The 16,465-nt window shown below is 42.0% G+C and overlaps 1 protein-coding gene across 46 annotated transcripts in view; it reads left to right on the top strand.

Moving 5' to 3' along the window:
* Nucleotides 1-873: 873 nt before the first annotated feature.
* Nucleotides 874-16,465, top strand: part of ank1b (ankyrin 1, erythrocytic b) — a 71,161-nt gene continuing 55,569 nt past the window's right edge. For all 46 annotated transcript variants that reach the window (XM_085793619.1, XM_085793617.1, XM_085793609.1 and 43 more), the window contains exon 1: nucleotides 874-1,313. In XM_085793619.1, coding sequence (XP_085649745.1) covers nucleotides 1,188-1,313 — 126 coding nt within the window. In that variant the 5' untranslated portion in view covers nucleotides 874-1,187. The remainder of the gene's footprint in view (nucleotides 1,314-16,465) is intronic.

Genomic DNA, 16,465 nt, shown 5'->3' with positions numbered 1-16,465 from the left:
CTGGCGACAAAAAATGGACCAACTATTGCTTCGATTTCCATCCTTAAATTTCCCTGTATGTTGTTCATGCTGTTGATTACTCATGTGCTACTAAATTGCTGCATGAAACACCCATTGCATGACCTTCTGGTGTAATGGAAAGAGGGGAAGCAGTGGAATGAAATGGGAGGAAGAGGACATACAGTTTTTATGAACCATGCATGTGGATGTTTTTTTTTTTGTTCTCCTTCTCTGTTCCTGACACTGAAACATGAACCTGAACATGAGTATGGCTGGTGTAAGTGTTAATATATGGCACCATGTTTCTATGCCACTTGAGCATCAGCGTTTGATACCCAAGGTATATAAAGAATCATGCCGCAGGGGAATAAACACTCATTTTTACTGTAGGGTATGATAGATAGAAGATGATATCCATTCCTGTTTTACATGCTGCCATCTCTCTCACTACTGTTCTTTCTCTCCATCTGTTTCCAGGAGGGAGGTGCCATGGAAAAGCCATGGGCAAAGAGAGGGAAGACGTGAGAAAAAAAATAATTTGAAGGCATCCGCAGCTCTGGCGCCCTCATCTTTTGTACCTCTTGAAAGATGCAACAGCGGGTAATGTGAGAGAAAAGCCTTTAGCGAAGAGGAAAACTGTGGAGAAAGAAGCAGAGCGGCAGGAAGAGGAGGACATTTGACAGATAAAAAAGAGGGAGCTCTGCAGCAGCATCCCCACTGTGCTCAACACAGTACTGCGTGACTGGTCTGTGCAAGCACAGGAGAGAGAGGGAGGAGAGAGGAGAGAAGGGAGGAAGGTAGGAAAAAAAAGAAGGGGGAGGGGAGGCAATTCAGCGCAGTGCAAGCTGACTGGATGAGTAGCAGCCGCGGCAGCAGGCAGCAGCATCAGCACCACTAGCTGTAGCATCTTTCCCTGTGGCTGCTGGAGGCTGTCTTGTGGCTGCTGTAGCATCAACGTCGTCCCCATACCCACACACACACACCTGGACGCGGGCGTTCCCACTGCTTGCCTTACATACACACATGTCGTGGCGGCCACCAGAGAAGAGGTAGAGAGTGACGGGGCTTTGGGGGGGTGGGGGGGCGGAGGAAACGGGGACGGCTGGTGGTAGTGCGAACAGGAGGAGGAGGGCTGGAGCGACGGTGACTGGAGCAGCAGCAGCAGCAGCAGCAATAGCAGCGGCACCATGGCGCAAGCCGCCAAGCAGCTCCGCAAGACCAAGGACCTCGCAGAGGCCGCCGCCCAGGAGCAGAGGGAGAAGGAGGAGGAAAAGATAAAAAAGAGGAATCGATCAAGGGACCGTAGGCGCAAGGTATGGCTGGGCTGTCTCATGAGACAGGGGAGGTGACGGCGCTCCTCACATCCATCTTTCTCCCTCTACCTGCCTTTCTCTGTCCCTCTCTCCTCCTCTCTCTCCCTCGCTCTCTCTCTCTCTCTCTCTCCCTGCATCTATTGTGCATGATGGGTGAGGATGCAATTACACATGTATAATTACACAGTTGGTCTTGCAGCCTCAGCTGGTGCGTGCGGGCGTGTAGGCTAACCAGTCAAGCACATATGCTCTGGTACAGGTTGTGTTCGCTCGGTCAGATATGTAGCTGTGGGGTTAATGAAAAGGAGGCTGATGATGACTGTTGTGCCGCTGGAGGTGTGACTAATGTAGACTGTTGGTTAAATAAGAGAAGATGTCATTTTTGCTTTCACACCAGAAGTATTTGGGAGGGTTTCACGCTTACATGGGTGCAGTTCATTCATATTAATGCAATGCAAGTTCTGTTGCACAGCTTATACGTCTTGTGCATATGATCACATCACCATTAACATGCTCTGCATGCCCTACTCTTTCCTTTCGAGACTGGTCTTAGATGTCGTGTCTTCCCCCATATTACAGATATTTTTCATTGGGGGTGATGTAAAATGGAGGGGGAAGATGGAGGTACACCAATAAGAGATGCAATTTGAACCTATCTGTTCATTTTCCCGGTAGGTATGTTTGTGGAGAACTCAACGCTAACGATGATCTATTACCAATAGGGAATATTGGAATGTGATGTCACCAGCTAGTGATGGAGAATAATCATCTTGAGGCATCAGAGCTCCGTTTCACTCTCCTGCTCTGGCCGTGCCTCAAGGTGCCGATTTTATTGGGGTTGCGCCGCCTTGCACTCGTGCTTGGCAGGACTGAAATGATTTAGGAGAATACACATTCTGTTGTGAAACGGAGGCTACTTGTTGAATGGGTTTAAAAACAAAAACTTTTAGATTTCATGCATGACTTGAACATTATGATCTGAGAGAATTCCACACCTGCTCTCAGTTGTTTTTCTTTTCCTCCTGTACATGTCTATGTGGAGTTGGTGGCAATAGAGGACAGGTCATTTTATGCTCTCTTTGTGAGATGTGTGTGTGTGTGTATGTGTGTTTGTCAGTAAAACAGAGCCATAAAAGAAACAAGCCATTAAAAAAAAGAGTCTGCAGAAATAGCTGGGGTGTTCGAGGAGTGTGATATCTTCCTTTTTTATTTGATGGTGTTTCAGCATAAAATACATTGCTTGTCCCGACTGCAAAGCTCAAGGGATTCTGAGGCCATATACTTGTAGCAGTAAGTCCAGCTCGTTTTGCTGGTTTACTTGTCCTTGACGGAAGTGGAAACCCGTAGTGAGGAAATTGTGGTGAGGTAGTGATGGTAGCACAGTGTCAGTATACTTTTAGAAATATAGGCCACCTGTAATATCCTGTAATTTGTACTATTCTTGATTATTTTAACCTCTTAAAGCCAGTATTCTAGTGTAGTCCTACTATTTATTTAAACGCCAATGTCAGTGGCATAAAACATGATACACCATCAATCAGGACAGGGCAAAGGGCTTCTCTGTCTTATTTTTCCTTTTCTGTCTATATCCTGGCATTTACACGTTCAAGTTCAGTTCATTTTTCTAGAAAAAAGCGACATCTTTATTCTTGTATGTTTCACTGCTCCATTGTGTAGTGTAGTCATCTAGAATTGTACCTACTCTAAAACCAATCGCTCCTGGGTAAAAAAAACAAAAAACAATCTTCATGTTATCTCTAGAGTGCACCTGGTAGGCCTGTTAGTCCGAGTGCAGCATAATGGATTATTTTGGCCAAATGACTCTATACAACAGACTCAGAGCTGACCAGTATGTACCTGCCCAAAGTCACATGGACTGGTGATCCCAGCCAGAAAACCAACAATTTTAGGATAATCGCTTGTCTTAGTTGATGATCATGAGTCTGATGATAAAAAAAGCCCTTCAACCATTATTCTAGTTGATGCTGTGGTGTCTACTGTAAGCAATTAATATATAATTAATAATTAATAATTAATAATAATAATTATAATTCTGATGTGTTCAGTCAAAGTGTGAACAACCATACCACTGTATAGAGTCCATTGAGTTTGTGTTGGTAAAGTGTTTTCCTTCAATCTTTGGTGTTTGCCTGTAACAACCAGCACAAAGCTCACATTGAACCTTTGTCAAACAATAAATATAAAGAAGTCCCATATAAATATTCTAGCACCCATTTCTCTATCACACACTATTTCACTTGGTTTTCAATATAAAAGAATATACAGATTGTGATGTAACTTGCCAATCCTTGTATTGTATTGTACCCTTGCATTTGGAACAATAGTCCCATAACGATCAAATGGTAAAAACTAACAAAACTGTCAATAATATGAAAATTACATAACTCTGTCACACTGGATACATTGGACATACTGTAGTATGCACTGAATTCCTAATTTTCCCATATCTGTTATGTAACAAGGTTAACCCAGGGTTTGATTGAGTCTGAATGTCAGCTACAGTATGAAGGCAAAAAAAACAACAACAACTATTTGTCATAGTTTTGAAAATTATAGACATATCATAGATCAAACTGCAAACAATCGTAGAAGTTATGACTGGGCATCAGTAGATGTATTCTGTCAGGTAACAAAGACGTATCAAGCAGCACCTCCTGTTACTGTGTAAGTCTGTCGTCATCAATGTTACTGTATATAGCATCTTTATGTGTCAGTTATTGTGGTATATTATTGTATATATTGCTAAATAATATATGTACCAAGACCACTCACACCATTTTAGGAGATTTCCCACATTAGCTTTTAGATAACACCATGTACTGTATGTCAGCTGCAAATTTAGCTGAAGGTTATTGCTGTTATAAGATAAAATGTGATTTGAGATGTAAAAAGGCAGCTACAGCGCTTACTTACATCACTGCACTTAGCTAACCACCCACTCATCTTTATGCCGCTAACATTCACTGCTTAATTATTTTAAGAATCGATCAAGCCGTTGTATTTAAGATTTCATTCATGGTCATTTGATGCACAACCACTCAATTTAAACCGGCACGTTTGTGAAGGCGCAGGATGCCTCGTAAATTCCTTTGGCTTCACTATAGTGTAAGAAATAAGCATAAGCACAATTTGTCAGTTCATCAAAATAAGCATTTAACAGCTCCTCTTTTGGAGTGAGGGAGCAGGGCAAAGAGACACAGAGGGAAAGAGGAGGCACAAGCAGGTCTTAATGTTCTGTGGATGTTAATTAGCTCCATTCGATGTAAATCAAACTTGGCAGCGTAGCATCTCTCTTCCCTACTCCTCCCTTTGCACAAAGGTCATCCACTACAGTGCCAACAGAGATCCTACGATATCTCTGGATAGACTGGACAGTAATGTAGTTAGGGAAGAAAGTGCAGGGGCATTCTGCTAGCTCTGCTGGCTGAGGCGCGTGTCACCCAGCTGCAAGTTCCTGCAATAGGTTTGGAATAGATCCATGACCTCCGTCAGCTAATTGGAAAAAAAAAAAGTAAAAAGAAATCTCAGAGTCTTAAGATAGGAACAAGAGCAGTAATATCAATTACATAATGCTATAATGCTATACTTTCATATGCTAAATACTAGGCAGACCAGATTGGAAATAACAAGATAACAGCAAATATGAGGGTGCAAATTCAGTGTGAATCAACATTTGTATTTTCCATCTCAGTCCACAGAGTATCTGTGTTTGTTGCTCATCTCAGAGGAATAAAATCAGCAGGTGGTTTGAGATAGAGCTAAATCCAATGCATTTTTTGTCAATAAACTATGGATTTGATTGCCTAGCTGCATTGACCGCAAGTATTCTAATCTTACCCCACTGCCTGTAACTCTAGCACTATGGATCACTAGATCACTATCTGGCTGTACTGTAACCCTTATGTCTAGCACCATTGATTACCTGCTGTATGTTTATTAGTCACCAGTCACAACAGTCCTGTGTCTGTATTTCATATGTAGCAATGAATTATGGCTCTCCCAGTAATAATCCATGTCCTGATCGCCCTGTATCTTATAATTACCTGATACGCTGAAGTACTAAACTACTCAATTTGGCACACCTTATTTTTCATGAGCCACTCGATCATAATCCTGAAGGTCTGTGGTGAAGGACGGCAGCACCAGAAGCAGGCGAGTTGTCAAAACAAAGTGCAGAATAGTAAAGGAAGGAGTGGATTTTGACCTTTATTGTGGCCGAAATATACCCATTGAAATACTTTATGCCTCTGTACTGATCCTCAGGATTGATTCAAGACATTTCTATCCTGAATGCAATGTCAATTATTAAAGTATAAAATTTACAAACACCTGTGCAGATTTTGGTCTCACACTAATATACGATTTCACTGTCTGTACCCTACTGAATAAGTTGGAAACAATTTCTTGGACCACAATAAGCTGGGCAGTGATTCATAACAATAATCAGTCCTTTATTTAGGATAAATGATTACATGACTGTGTTAAAATCAGAATGAATGCCAAGAGGAAGTACAAGACCATGTTTGGTCATCTTCTGATTGCACTGGTGATTGTTGGGGTTCATCTCCAGACCAGTCTGGGACTTGAAACCTTTTATTGTAGGAGCTCAGCGAGAGGCTCTTGGGCCCCGGCCCGTACATTTCCTTGTTTCCTTCAGGCCTGCACTTAATACAGTGGATCCAAAGATCTGCTAATGGATGGTGTGTGCTCCTTGTGTGCATGTGTGCGTATTTGCTTGTGTTTTCAAACAAACTGCATGTGTGTGTGTGTGTGTGTGTGTGTGTGTGTGTGTGTGTGTGTGTGTGTGTGTGTGTGTGTGTGTGTGTGTGTGTGTGTGTGTGTGTGTGTGTTTTCAGGGCTTCAGGGTATCTCATTCCATTTTTATGTAACCTTATGGATACCCAACCCTAATTAGCCAAACCCCTCCTCTGTGTCTCTCCATCCTTCTTTTCCTCTCTGTGCCCACTTCTGTCTTCTCACACAGAACAACACAGGATAATGACATCAGAAGAACTTTTTTTTCTCCTTGATGCCTAACCTTGGTAATTAAAAGTTGTATCATATGCATAAATAAAGAATCCCAGATATTTTTTAGACAAGCGGAAAATTAATCCTTGTTGGGCTAATTTAGATTCCAGAGCTTTGGGTGCAAATTAATAGATCATTTAGGTAATTCATGTCATTGCAGTGCACAGCGGAAAGACTCTCATCCAATCTTGAGGAAAAACAGCCTAATCATACACCGCATCTCACAGCTCTGCCTGAACCATCACTGCTCTGACTAATGTGAACTGCAACAACATTTTGATTTGAATTCATGTGCCCCAGGTCATTTATAAAATGCAGAAAGGCCACATGAAAGCATGACATATTGACCTCTTCAGTCACCATTATATTTCTGTGACAGCTTTTTTTTTTAAGGGGTAACAGGGCAGCACTGATTTGAAGACTTTTATCACTTTGTACTCAGCTGCTGCTATTGACAACTTCTTTGTTCTGTAAACTTGGTGTCAAACCATTGCAGATGCACAAAGATGGATTTTTACCATGTGTAAATACAGTATTGTGTGTTGGCCTAGATCCGATGAAAGAGGTGGTATGAAAAGAATACTTGAATTCACTGTGTCTTTGGGTGACAAGAGGGGAGGAAATTGAGTATGTGTGGCCATGAGAATGAGCTTTTAAAAACGTATCCTTGATTCCAAGGGACTAACGTGAGTGATTGTCTGTGTGCCCAGTGTTTTTGTGTGGATGGATGTGAGCAGGTCTGTATTTATGAGTTAATGTTGCTTGTTTAAACCCACCTCATAATACATCTTTTTAGACTAGGGAGGAGAGAAACTGCAAAACAAGGTGGCCACATAATGACTGATTCGTACATTTTTGTCATAGATAGAATAGAATAATATGTATATAAGTATAAGTATAATTCAAATGTACAGGGTATAATTCTGATTTCCATTGGCCTCTTAGCTCTATGTTGGTTGCCACCAACTCCAGAGAAAGGCACCTTTAACTAGCTTAATGTTCAGCTCCACCAGCATTACCTGACCCAATATAACAAATTATATGAACCATTTAATATACAAATGCTGTCTGTATTACTGCAAGATGTAGCACTAAAAGGAGCTACTGTATATGTCAGACTGTTGCTGCAGTCAAATTCAAAATACTGCAGCATGTTGCCCCCCGTCGCCATCTTTCTAAAGCAACTCCTTTGCAGATCCTGGTTTTGTTTCAGCTTCCTGATTTTGTCTTTTGTTTTTGAGAGTCATAGCGAGGTCTTTTAATTTTAGCAATGTCAGACGTAATCCTCAATGTTTGTAGCTGCAGCTTAATGGCAACCTGGATGCCAAAATGCTACTGACTTTGTGATGTGGAGAACATAAGCATGATTTGCGTGCTGCAAATGAAAATTTTAAATGCGAATATTCAGGCTGTGCTATTGTTGTCAGTTAAATCAGTATTTCACATTAACACGATTCATTAGTCTCTGGTGACATATTGGGTTGCGGTACATTTCTTACATATAACTCCTATGTGAAAAACACTTTTACATGTTCTGTAGTACCAAATACAGTTTCAGGCGCTGCAGGGCGTGGTGAACACATACAAATACTTTGGAGACTGGCTACGCATGTTTTTGTAATAGGCAGCGTAATAGTATGGGCGGCTGTCTTTTCATCCCCTCTGAGGAAAGGATGAGCCAAGGTCGAGCAGAGCAAAGCAGCACTCAGCCCAGCCCGAAGCAGCCACAGGCTATATTTACCTGCCGGCCTAGGATTACACTGCGTCTGAGACCAGAGCTGCCCAACTATCTACACACCACAACCATGTGCTAGCCGAGCTGCTGCACTGATCCTGTATCTGATGTTGCCCTGGATCCGTTGATGCTCAATCAACATAGGAGGACTCCAGAATAGAAGCAAGATGGCCGATATTTATCAGACCTTTCTGAGGGCTTATCTGGGACTGAGCCGTCATATGTTTTGATCTGGAGATCAGAGTGAGTTTAGAGCAACATTCCTTGTCAGACACCTGCGATAAGCATCAGCAAAGTCATTTTGCACCTTTAATTCAAGTCTATGGTTTCCATTATGGTGCTTGCAATCGTAGTATGGTCTGAGTGTATGGACCTAAAGGAAAGCAATGGGCTTATAATTTAGAAATTGATTTATTACTTTCATATTTTATTTAATACTTTCACTGGGTGTGATCAGTGTGTGAATGTGTGTGTGAACGGGTGGATGTGATGTACTGTAAAGCGCTTTGGGTATCGTTCAGGTATAGTAAAGCGCTATATAAATACAGACCATTTACCATATTGTACTTCACACACAAGCCTAGATGAAAGACAGATGTGTTGGTACTTGAAATCCATTCTGTCCTACTGTAAAAGTTTATATGCAAAAATATGAAGACATAAAAACACAGACAGATGATCTAACATGCTATACTAACTTCAGGGAATTCTGTCAATTTCAGTTATTAAAAAATATATTAAAATGAATAAATCTGCTCAGTCAAGAAGCAGGTGAAGCTTTTCAGCCCCACATCCTTAGTCTTGTCTCTTAGTACAGTAACTGGTTAAAGTGATGTGGGTTGAGTGTTTTAGTTGAACTAGATCTTTACACAATGAGTGTTTCATGGTTTTATGTGGCTTTTAGAGATTCTACCCATTCAGGTTTAGACTTTTTTTAAGGATAGGACTTAAGATGCCCCCTTTTGAACTCAAGCCGTGAGTCAGTACAATGTCATTTTATTTGAGTTGTAACATTGTTGCCATGTTGGCGTCAGATCTACATTTGATTCACCAACATTTTTGTCATTGTTTCACAACTAGCAACAGTTGTTGAGCCCCGATGTGGTCGTAGTGTCACTGACTTGTTGGCCCATTAGATCAATGTGCAGTTGCTGAGTTCCTCAAGAGTCACAGCTCATCTACCGGTCTGCACCAGGTAATCAGAGCATCCATCACCATTGGTAGCAAGGCCAACCAGTGGGAAGCCCTGGCGTGCAGAGGGGAGGGGTAAAGGCTGTAAATCTTTTAGCGAAGTTTATTATGACCCTGGGGTTAGTGTGCAGGCGGTTCCGAAGTGACTGATGTTACCATGGTGATTACGGAGTGACACAGCACGCGGAAGGATGATGAAGGGACGAGGAGCGGTGACGAGGGCGCGCCATGTTTGGACTGCCAGCCAGACGTGGAGTAGCTACTGGGAGGAGAAGAGGAGCTTGTTGCTTTGGCTACGCTCTGCAACTGCTCCGCACGGTCCCCGATTTATGTGACTGCTGAGTTTAATTTTCAACTCTGATGAGACCACATCAATAAGAAAACATGAGTCAGACGGCAGATTTTTCTGTGATATGTCTCGCATCGGAAGTAGTTCCGTTTGACATCAAAAGGGACGTCTGAAATATCTGACGGTTACAAAACACATCTCATTCACATAATTGACCTACATAGAGTGTATACGTAGTACTAATGATGCATTTGGCTCATCATAGGTCATTAGCAAAATCAGTGTGCGAGTGCGCTTAATTCCAAAGAATCATTAGAGGAAGAGTGAGTGTGATACAGACTGGCACGATGCCACTCACGCTGATACACAGACAAAAAGCACACACGCCCACACACACACCCTCAGAGCTGGATCTGGGCATTATGTAATGGAATTAGTGCTCCTCAAGGTCTACATGGATCATGTGGCCTACAGGAGCCCACTAATGCATCGCAGCAGCCGCTTGCAGGCACACCCTGACTCCATCACTTTCCTCTGCTGGCCTAAACATATTTTACAGTGTGTGTGTGTGTGTGTGTGTGTGTGTGTGTGTGTGCGTGCTGGCTAATGGACAATCAAAAATCTTGGATTTCCTACAGAGGTAGTGAGGAGAGATATTTGATACAGATTCATCACGTACATTTTGAAGGCCTTGTTAATTATTTTTCATTTAGGATTGATAGAAAGCCTTGAACACTGATGTATTTTAGAAATAGTCAGTCTCATGATAATATGTGTGCATGGACACGCCCATATAATACAAGTCAATGCAGTTTAATCTAATTGTTTAGTTTGTCTTGAGACAGTGTCATTTATGTGTTTTCTTGCAGCACATTCCCAGTGTCTGTCCTGTGTTACATTTCATTACATTTTTGTCATGCAACAGCCATCAGCTCCATCTTAAGCTCTTAAGTCCATTACGCACATTTAGCTGCTGCTCAGGACAGTCACATTAGTTTTTAATGTCAACTTCACAGATTCAAAAGTGAGGCATGTTTCAAAAATGCTAATTTATTGATGGATTAGGAGTAAGTGTGTCTTTACAGGCAGTGTCACCTTCATCACACTCATTAAGGCATGCATGTGTGTATGTGGTTAATTGCTTTCATGTGCATGTCTGCGTGATGTAAATGGGGGTCATGTCATTGGAATTACTGCCTGATGGCACCTCTCTTTTCAGGTTTGTCATTCCCATAACCTATTCATCCTGATGGACAACACACACACACACACACACACACACACACACACACACACACACACACACATCCTTATCAGATGACGATTGGCCCAAACAGGAATAATATTTACTGTAATTGGTGTCGATTTTCAAGTTGTGAAACGCCAAAAAAAGCCAAAATGTAACGTCAGAAGTTTCCAAACATCGCTGCCAAGACCAGCTGCCATCCATTGACTGATATCACTTCACACTCTGTGATCCCAGAGAGCTTGCATCAGCACTCATTGATGGCAGCCGGCGCTGGGAACGCGACAGCAAGGGGAGACAGCTCAAACTCAGACTGAGCGTTTCTGCTCAGTCAACTCTAAATCCTTGTCATCCACCTGCTACTTCCCCCTCCACCCCTCTCACCATAATTCTATATTTCTCCTCCCCCTCTGTGGGAATGATCTTGCATTTCTGCCCGTGAATGTGTCATTATGTCCCTGACTTGCGCTGTATGTAGAAAAGAAAAACCAAAACAGATACCAATCAACATCGCTGCATGTTCCTCGGCCCGCTCTATCTTCCCTCCGCTGTCTACTATACTTGAGGCATTGAGTCGGAAAATCCACACTGCACTTGTATAAATACTTCATTGCTAATTCAATTTTAAACTCTAGATGGAAGGAGCAAAAGTGTAGCGACTGTTTGTTCTTCCACCATCCCCTCAGTGCTTTTCTCCATCAACTATCTCTCTGTCTCTCTACCCGGCCCCACACTCTATCTGTTTTTCTGCATCCCTCCATCTTTTCTACCTCTTCGTCTCCATCTTCCATCATGTCTCATGTATACTGTTTTTCTTGGTTTCATTGCTCTTCTTTTCACACACTGCCTTTGATTTATTTTTATTTTTTTTGTATTAGGAGTGGTTATGTTTCTTGGTTTGATATTTCATGTATCGGATATTTACTTATCTAAGCTTCTTTAGTTACATTACATCTTATTTTCCTTTTTCCCTTGTTATATTTTTAATTACTGCATTGGTCTAAAATTGCTTCCATATTATCTATTGTGACCTATGGCATTCATTATTATTTTTGCATTTGAGTCTCACGGAGGGCTTTACATAGATCAGGAAGAAATACAATTAAGAGTCAAATAGAACATAATAGAAAGTGTGAGGCCAGTGACTTTTGACCTGAGCAGCTTGAGTGTAGAGGTCACTGGTAAAATCATTGCTTGATCACACCCATGGCAAATTATCACAATATTGCACAATGTGTCACCCTAAAATCCCATTCATAGCCATTTATATTTGTATTATAATAAAGGACAGAGCCACTAGTTTGTTCAGTACACCAGACCAAATGTTCCAAGCTACAGCCAAGGAGAGGCTGAACATTCAGAAAAAGGCCATTTCCCTCTTCAAGGTAAATAATGAATCTTTGAGCTGAAATTATAACCACATAAGTCAGTGAACATTATACATCTATTTACAAAGCTAGAGGTTCAGTAGTTACATAAGCCGAGTAATGAAAACCCCGGAACTGTGCAAAGTGTTTCTGTAGTCCTCCTCCCAAAAGCCTGTCAAATGTCTGTGTACGCAGGATTCCAGAGTGATTAAAAGGCTTTCTCTCCCGAATCCCATACACGCTGCTGTCAGCCAAACTCACTCGCCTCACATGTCACTACCTCAGGCTACATCATTCAGGCGCTGTACTGTAGTTCAAGCACCAGAGTTGGCTGCTAACAAATGTGTCAGCCTGGCCGATGCCCACCCGTAGAGAAACACTGTGAAGATCACACGCTAGTAAATCAATACATTAACATCTGTACTCACTCACATTGTAGTTTCTAAAAATTATCGGAGAAGCGCCGTCAAGCAGCCAAGCGACTCACAACATTTTTAAAAAAGTTGCGAAATGTGTACATGTGAGTGGAAAATGTCAGTTTATTTTTAAATATGGGCAGCATTAGAGCATGACCATCTAAAAATGAGACTCCGTCTACCAAGTGTGTATGTGTGTGTGTGTGTGTGTGTGTGTGTGTGTGTGTGTGTGTGTGTGTGTGTGTGTGTGTGAGAGAGGTAATCTGTGTTTTACCTCTGTGCTGTTATTGACCGGTGAGGATGTGTTGCTTGTGCACCACACCATGCCAAATGTTAATTTACTGCTTGGTGTGCAGATTGAACCTCATTAACTGACGTGGAGATTTTTCCGGAAAAACCACAGCACACACTGTTTGCCCTTCTCCCTCTCTATCTCTCTCTCTCTCTCTCCCTCATATCCTTCCACCTCCCTGCCTCCATCCATCTCTCTTTCCGTCCCTGAAGCTCTTCCCTTATATCATGATGATGTTGACCTCAGCCCACTGATCCAACATTGATGCCTGCCATTTGACAAACTTAGAGAGTTCGGGATGGTCGACGGCGAAAAAAGTTAAACACCTCCAAACCTTCAACAATCGCACTAATGGAAGATAGATGACAGTAAGGCTATGTATTTCCCTCCAGCAATGTGTCTTATCTATTAGGAACTTCGGCAAATAATCAAATCACACAAATCATCCATAGGACAGGCATCCATTAGCAGAGTAAGAGGCCAAGCACAGTAAACAAATGTTAATGGGTCTCATTCATGAAACGTGAGCAGCACAAATTTGTGTGTAAACCCTGAGCAGCGCAAATTTACGTGGATTTCCGCATTCATCAATCTTTTAGTAGTGCTGATTTTTTCGTAGCTACTCACAAAATCTACACCTGCTCCGGACTGTGTGTAGCGCTTGTGTAAATGTAGGAATGCAAATAAATACTGCTTGTCACTGTTGAAAATTACAATTTTAATCCGTATTACTCTCTCTCATGTTCAAAATACGCCGACACCTTTGACACACGTAATTTAAACATGACAAACAATTAGAAATATTTGGAGAGAGAGACGTTTTAGGGATCGGACACGCACAAACACGTCAAGGCTCCATCTAATGATGATAATAATCTGATATAAAACCGGAAAAAAACTTTTTTGTGTTGCTACACGCTTGGTGGACGCACACTTGACCCTGCGCAGCAGCGCAGTCAGCACCGGTTTGGATGGAGCTGTGACAGACGGCTGGTGCTTCTGTAACAATATAACCTGCCTGTGTTGATACAACCATGCTCCTCTACAGCTGAGGCTGTGAAGAGACTCCTCCTCCCGTCCCTGCTGTAGTTCTGTAGTTGTGTGTTTTTAAAAAAAAAAAAATTTCATGTTTCATATCGAACTATTCTGGCTTTACTTCTTAAACGGTTCTTTAATCAACCAAGGATAGGCCTACTTAATTCACTAAATCTGTTTCTTCCCTCCACGCCTTTGACCTGTCCCAGTCACACCACCACTAACAGAAGAGAATTAAATATTTTTTCTGGACTCCACTTCACCCAAAATGACTTCGATCCGCAATCTTTCTCTTTTTTTCTCTCTCTCCCTCTTTCCTTGATTGCGTCATGGCCGCAGGTGAACAGGTTGCACCTACCTCCTAATATGGTGGTCAGGATCTCCTTATACGGCTATTCATTTATGGAGATCTATGCTAATGACTGATCACCGGGGGCGTGTTGTTAGTTTACGATGGGTTGGCATTCATCATCTTACACACGTGTTTACGATCAAATCTGAGTTTCCCGCACCGTTCATGAATCCGGAGTAGAGTTTTAGTAGAGTGAGCTTTTATGTGCAAATCTACACACAGATTTACTCACGTTTCATGAATGAGACCCAATGTGTTTTCCCAGTGCGGTGTGAGTCATAAAGTATGATTTTCTAGCGTTTAGATGGCGTAGAGTTAGCAGGGACACACTAATGGATGCAAAAGTGATGTTGATTTGAGTGGAAAAAGTTACCGTGGTTTTGAAACCCTCCATTGTCCTGCGTTCAAAATGAGGACTTAATCATAAAGCATTAGAAGGAGGCGGTGCAGAGTCTTGTTTACTCCCCTAAGAATCGTCTTTGGCTTGGCATCCTCCTCCTCCACCTCCTCTGGTTTGTTTACTTCCTGATAGCATCTGTTACCAAAGTCACAAGAGCATGGAGCAGAGCCAGTGATTAAAACCACAGAGAGCGAGAAGTCCTCTCATTCACTGTTCTTACTGTATCGACTACTGTATGATTCATTCACAACAGCTCCACTGTTTAGTGAAAAAGACTAATTGAAACCAACTATGAGTCAGGAGCATGATTATGCTGTGGCTGGTTGTTTGAATGCAGCGTTGTGGGTGGACTGCATCACTGAGCAATAGACTGTGTGTTTCACCAGAAGGACACACATACATCCCTGACTTGATTGATTGATGATTTATTGATTGATTGTCTCTTTTTTGCATAAATATGTCTTAGATTCTTACACTCTGGTCTCACACACTCTCCTTTTAACGGTTTAATTTTTACAGTGTATGTGTCCATCTCACATCTATGACTTACATAAACACACAAGAGTTGGAGTACCTGTGTACTGTGGCCTGATTGTAATGAAGCAGAGAGACTGACTCAGCTGTTTTAGGCAGGATGACCGACTGACAGGGTGACAGGGTGTGTGCTGCTGGCTCTGCACCGGTGGTCCCACGGGGGAAGGCCAAGGTGAGAGGGGAAAACACACACACATGCACGGTGTCTCAAATATGCACATAGCATACCAAGAACCACCCCCCTTTAATCCTGTAGCTTTACCAAGCTGAGTCTTCTTCTTCTTCATCAGAATTCAAGACACCACGTTCACTGAAGCGTGCAGAAAAGTGTACAGTGATTGATCGCACTATAATCCGCATCATCAGCTGGGAATAGAGGGAAAACTTGGAATGGGATCGCACAAGCCTCAACACCTGATGACATGCTGCGTATTCTGTAGTTATTACTGTTTATTGTCACACCAACGGTCATTACTGCATGAGGAAGTGAGTATTCAGTAGTTTTTATTCATTTTACTTATTTAATGAGTACTCAGTATTTGTGGTTTGGGCCACGCCCACCAGAAATTGAAGCTTTCATTTTGACTCGACTACACATAAAGTCTCACGACTGCATCCTGAACCGTTGTGACTATTGTTGCGAAAAAAATCTGTCCAGACACCTGACAAAGTGCTCAAAGCTGTCCCTGTGGTAGTTCCTGCTTCAGTTGTGCCCAGGACTGCATTTTGCTATGATGCCATGCACACACACGCACACACACACTCACAAGGTGAAAACAAGACCAGTCCTGCTGTCAGGGCTGGTAGCAGCTCTTGTCATTGTGTGAATGGCACATAATCCTTAGCCCACTTTACAAATGTGTCTGTCATGAGCTCTTGCAAACACCAGTTTAACTTTTGAAATAATGGCTGAGGTCGAGAGTAGCAACTGAGATTAGCCCAGTAATCAGTCAGGTACAGCAGATATTTCTCAGTGAGAGTTTGAAAACGACCTTTCACGACACAACAGAGCAGCAGTGTTTTCCCAAGTGTACCACATCTCATGGATATAACATCGTTTCTGGGGCCTTTTTCACTCTAACATTAAATATTCATTAGAAAGAGAGTGTTTAAAATATAGGTTGTGTTCAAAGCCAGGTACTTGTCTTTTAAAGGTGTGCAGTCGTGCAGCAGAGGAATAGATCATTAAATTCAAAGCACAGATATATTTTTATTTTAATAACATTCAGACATTTTATGAAAAGAT

Source organism: Trachurus japonicus, chromosome 12 (genome assembly GCF_045865225.1).
Source record: "Trachurus japonicus isolate A0001 chromosome 12, Traja_1.0".
Classification (NCBI taxonomy): Eukaryota; Metazoa; Chordata; class Actinopteri; order Carangiformes; family Carangidae; genus Trachurus; species Trachurus japonicus.
The sequence above is the reverse complement of the archived record's forward strand: the minus strand, read 5'-3'. Positions and strand labels throughout refer to the sequence as shown.